Consider the following 4,533-nt stretch of genomic DNA (forward strand, 5'->3'; position numbering starts at 1 on the left):
GCCCACTCTCGAGAAACTCCTTGGCAAAAATCTGAAAATGATCAAAAACCAAGCGCAGGGCTCCAAGGGAGCCCATCATCATAAAAATAAATGATGAAGATTGTCTCCTGGAACTGCAGAGGAATGGGGAGCAAAGTGAAAGAAGAAGCAACAAGAAGCCTTATAAGAAGAGAAGCCCCAGACATTCTTCTGATTCAGGAGACCAAAATGGAGGACAAGGAGTTTCTCCAAATCAGTACAAAATTTTGGAAAGGAAGTAGCGAACATGCAGTTTCAGCACGGGGAACCTCTGGGGGTCTGGGCTCCCTCTGGAACCCTCTCAAGTTTAGGCTGGTCACCGAGTTGCACAACATCCACTGGCTGTTTTTGAAGCTCCAGTCGTTGGACTCGAGGGAGGCAGTCAATCTTTTCAATGTCTATGTTCCAACAAATATAGGGGAGAAAAGGGAGTGTTGGGACTCCATCAGACATCTATCGGAGTCAGAAAATTTGGAAAACATCATTGTTGCAGGGGATCTAAACCTTACCTTGTGCATGGAGGAAAATTGAGGAGGCACAATCATAAGGGACCCTGCAAGGGAATGGGTGGAAGACCTCATGCAGGACTGGGATCTGCTTGACATTCCCCCCCAGAAAATGGTAAGTACACCTGGTCTAACAAAAAAATAGGTCCTGGTCACATTGCTACTAGACTTGATAGATGTTTGGTGCAGAGTTCATTCCTTTTGCTGGGCTTAGAATTCAGATTGCATATCCTCCCATGCAGTGTTTCAGATCATAAGCCCATTTTTCTTGAGATGTTGGGCCACAAAGATCTTGGCCCCATCCCCTTCAGATTCAACCCTCTTTGGGTCAAGGAACCAGAGTTTCTGAATTTGGTTCAAGACTGCTGGAATACGCCAGTGAAAGGTTCTTCTTTCTTCATTTGGGAAGAAAAACTTAGAAGACTGAAAGCGGTTCTTAAAACTTGGGCCAAATCTCTTCCCTCCCCTGCAAAAGAGAGAAAGCAGGCCCAAGACAATCTCGCCCAATACCATGCCCAAAGTGAAGATGTAGAAATCACTAAAGAAGTATTAGATAAGGAAGCTAAGCTCCAGCAAATCTTCCATAAAGCTTGCCTTTCAGAGGAAGAGCATTGGAGACAGAAGTATAGGAGTTTATGGCTTAAAGCAGGAGACAGAAATTCTGCCTTCTTCCACAAACAAGCTCAAGCCAGAAAGAGCTTCAATTATATCGCAGAAATCAAAGATGGAAACTCGACACACAAAGACTTTGATAGCATAAAGAGAGCAACTTTCAATCACTTTCAAAACCTGTATAGAGAAGAGGGCATGATGAACCCAAACTCTAAATTTTTGGAGGCGGTTCCCCCTAGGATCTCACCTTCAATGAATCAACAGCTTGAAGCGAAGATCTCTATACAAGAAATAAAAGATGCTCTCTCCAACATGGAGCCTGACAAAGCCCCAGGCCCAGATGGCTTCACTGCAAGATTTCTTCAAACCTGCGAGTAGATTGTGGGGAAAGACCACTATAAAATGATTTTGAAATCTCAGAATTGCCAGAAAATTGGGGGCAGCACCAATTCAGCTTTTCTTGCCCTCATTCCCACGGAAAAGGGTCTTAAAGAATTTAATCGGTTCCGCCCCATTTCTCTTTGTAATATTGGATACAAATTAATCACAAAGGTTATTGCCAACAGACTAAAAGGTATTCTTCCAGCCATCATCCCGGAGAACCAAGGCAGATTTGTTCAGGGGAGATAGCTTGTTGACAACTTCATCCTCGTGTAAGGGGCGATTCACTCGAGCCAGCTTCGCAAAGAGAAAGGTATGGTAATTAAATTAGGTTTGGCTAATTCTTTTGATCGGGTCAAACTTAGCTTTCTTTGGGAAGTCTTGAAATTTTTTTGCTTTGGAATGGGTTTTTTGAAATGGATCTGTTCTTGTATTGCTGATCCTTGGATCGCCCCCCTGGTGAATGGGAGAGCAGCTGATTTTTCTAAAGCTTCAAGAGGGCTTAGGCAGGGTTGCCTCCTCTCTCCGCCCCCTTCGTCCTTCATGTTTCTGTCCTGAGTTTCTACCTGGATCAGAAACTGGTTGACCAAGAGATCTTGGGGCTCAATATAGCAAGAGGGGTAGAAAATGTTAACCACACCCTGTTTGCGGATGATACCCTGTTGTTAGCGGCTACCTCTGCCAGATCTACTTTAAGATTCAAGGAGGTCTTGGACGACTATAGTGAAGCTACAGACAGCAGTTTAAACAATGGTAAGTGAAAAGCTTTTTGCTGGAATATCTCGGTTTCCACCCTTTCTGCCATTTCAAGAATTCTGGGCTTTACTGCCTCCCTCAACTGGTCCTCCTTTACTTATTTAGGCCTCCCCATCTTCTGCAAATTGGCATACAGCAGAGATTGGATTCCTCTGTTGGACAAATTTAAGGCCAAAGTCCAAGCTTGGGGATTCTCATGGTTAAACCTTGCTGGCAAAACTGTCCTCATCAAATCCATTCTCAGTAACCTCCCCATTTTTGAATTCTTTGTAATTCTAGCCCCTTCAGGCATCATAAGAAAAATGGAAGCCTTCATTCGCAAGTTCTTCTGGAAAGGGGGCAATCACAATGACAGGAAAATCCCTTTGGTACGTTGGGAGAAAATATGCAAGCCCCAAAGCAAAGGAGGCCTTAACTTCAAAGATCTCAGCCTCCAAAACATAGCCATGGGAGCCAAGATCTTCTGGAGAATCATTGGACCACATCAAGGTTGGGCGCAAAGAGCTCTATGGAGGAAATATTTCATGGGAAAGAGGAAGAGATGTCTGGACGCCCTACTACCCACCACAAGCTCGCAGCTAATCAAACTCTGTCACAAAGCAACCCCTTTAATCAAAGATAAAGCATATTGGATTCCAGGAAACGGCAAAGAAATTAAGATATGGGACAATAGCATTATGATGCACCCTCCTTTATCGTCTCATTGCTCTCTTCATGCGCTGCATTTGTGGTTGGACAACGCAAGTTGCATTACTCTTTGGGACATTTCACAATGGGAAGGCAAAAATTGGCTACGTTGGAGACTCCCTCCCGTCCCTCCTGAGCTGTCTCAAGCACGTGATCTTCTCCTTTCTTTGTTAAACCGTATGGCGCCTCTGCACGTGGGTAAGAAGGATGCCCATGGTTGTGGAGCTGCCCCAGGGCTTTACACGGTTGCGCAGGGATATAAATGCCTTCATGATCGGCCTAACATCCCTCCTAATCCTGCTGTTTGAAACGGGATCTGGAATTTCAAATCTATGCCTAAGGTCGATTCATTTTGTTGGCTTTTATGTCACAGAGGGATATTAACAGCAGATAGATTGAAGAAGAAATGATTTCATGGCCCCTCTCGATGCCACTTATTCTGTGACAGTGAGGAGAACACCCAGCATATCATTCTGGACTACAAATTTTCAAGAGAAATCTGGTATGGCCTTTTGAGCTACTAGAAATTTGAATTCATTTTACCCATGTCTATATCAGATCTTTCTACAAACTGGCGGAATTACTACCCAGAAACGCTCCCAAAAAATGAAAGTTTCATAGCTGCATGGCTCTCCTTGCTGAAATTTGCTTGCTGGCAAATCTGGCTCAAGCGTAATAAAAGAGTTTTAAGAGATGAAAGTCTAAATCCACAGTTCATCATCACCGAAAAGAAATGCTTTTGGAAAGAAATTCTGGGGGAACATTTGCCAGATTTGAATCTGAGCCAACAAGACTTAGAATGGGATGTCTCGATGGACCTCCGTTTCTCTGGCGAAACAAGGCATCACAAGGTCATAAAAGAGTGGCAATTCAGAGGGAAGGAGAATGATCTATCGGATTTGCTCCTCAGGCAATCTAGATTCTCTTTGTTCTTCGTTGGAGTAGTGAAAGGCAATCCTGGATTGGCTGGGGCAAGAGGAATTATAAAAAATAAAGAGGGCATAACTGTGGCAAAGTTCGCTTGGGGATTAGGGCAGTCTACCAGCATGCAAGCTAAAGCCTTGGCACTTCTACAAGGTCTTAAGCAAGCAAAGGCTATTGGTCTCTCAAATGTCAGTATTATAGGAGATTCTCAATCCATTATCAAAGTCTTAGTGGAGGATTCCTCTCCTGCAGACATTAGACTGGCAAGAGTGATTTCAAGAATCAGAACCTTGGTGAAATCTTTCCGGACTACAACCTTCCTCCACGTTTCGAGGGAAAATAATAAAGCTACTGATTTGGAAGCCAACGGGGAAGTTCCACTTCCCGTTGGCTGTCTCTTGGCAGACGGAATTGAGAACTAGGACTGCATTCCATAAATATTGTCATGTTTTTCTGTATTTTACTGAATCAGTTTGTTTGTCTATTTAAGATAGGGAAAATAACGGAGATGGACTCGATAGTCTTGAGTAAATCTTGAGGTTTCCCAAGTTTTGGGGCCTTTGATCAGTTAGTGGAAGAAAGTTTAATGGCTATGCCCGATCAAATGTAACCGGTGAAAGGCATTTTTGCCAAATTCTAATATAAACCC

The 4,533-nt window shown here is 43.6% G+C and overlaps 2 protein-coding genes across 2 annotated transcripts; both read left to right on the top strand.

Annotated features, from left to right (window-relative positions):
• The first annotated feature begins 797 nt into the window (after positions 1–797).
• Positions 798–1,514, top strand: LOC149232422 (uncharacterized). The gene has a single exon (XM_089381907.1). It carries the CDS (start codon positions 798–800, stop codon positions 1,512–1,514), a length of 717 nt encoding a protein of 238 aa, XP_089238033.1.
• Positions 1,515–1,538: 24 nt separating this feature from the next.
• Positions 1,539–3,268, top strand: LOC149232423 (uncharacterized). The gene is made up of 3 exons (XM_089381908.1): positions 1,539–1,710; positions 2,028–2,270; positions 2,379–3,268. The coding sequence occupies exons 1-3, from the start codon at positions 1,539–1,541 to the stop codon at positions 3,266–3,268; spliced, it is 1,305 nt and encodes a 434-aa protein (XP_089238034.1).
• Positions 3,269–4,533: the final 1,265 nt, after the last annotated feature.

The sequence above is a fragment of the Pinus tabuliformis genome, chromosome J (assembly GCF_031772625.1).
Source record: "Pinus tabuliformis cultivar Carrire ecotype Pingquan chromosome J, CPIR1, whole genome shotgun sequence".
Classification (NCBI taxonomy): Eukaryota; Viridiplantae; Streptophyta; class Pinopsida; order Pinales; family Pinaceae; genus Pinus; species Pinus tabuliformis.

Bases quoted from the DNA above. Each gene is read 5' to 3' on its own strand.
- LOC149232422 (XM_089381907.1), top strand. From the start codon at position 798: ATGTTGGGCCACAAAGATCTTGGCCCCATCCCCTTCAGATTCAACCCT.
- LOC149232423 (XM_089381908.1), top strand. From the start codon at position 1,539: ATGATTTTGAAATCTCAGAATTGCCAGAAAATTGGGGGCAGCACCAAT. The intron at 1,711-2,027 runs GTATTCTTCCAG...GGGCTTAGGCAG, and splicing joins TATTGCCAACAGACTAAAAG to GGTTGCCTCCTCTCTCCGCC. The intron at 2,271-2,378 runs GTAAGTGAAAAG...TTACTTATTTAG, and splicing joins AGACAGCAGTTTAAACAATG to GCCTCCCCATCTTCTGCAAA.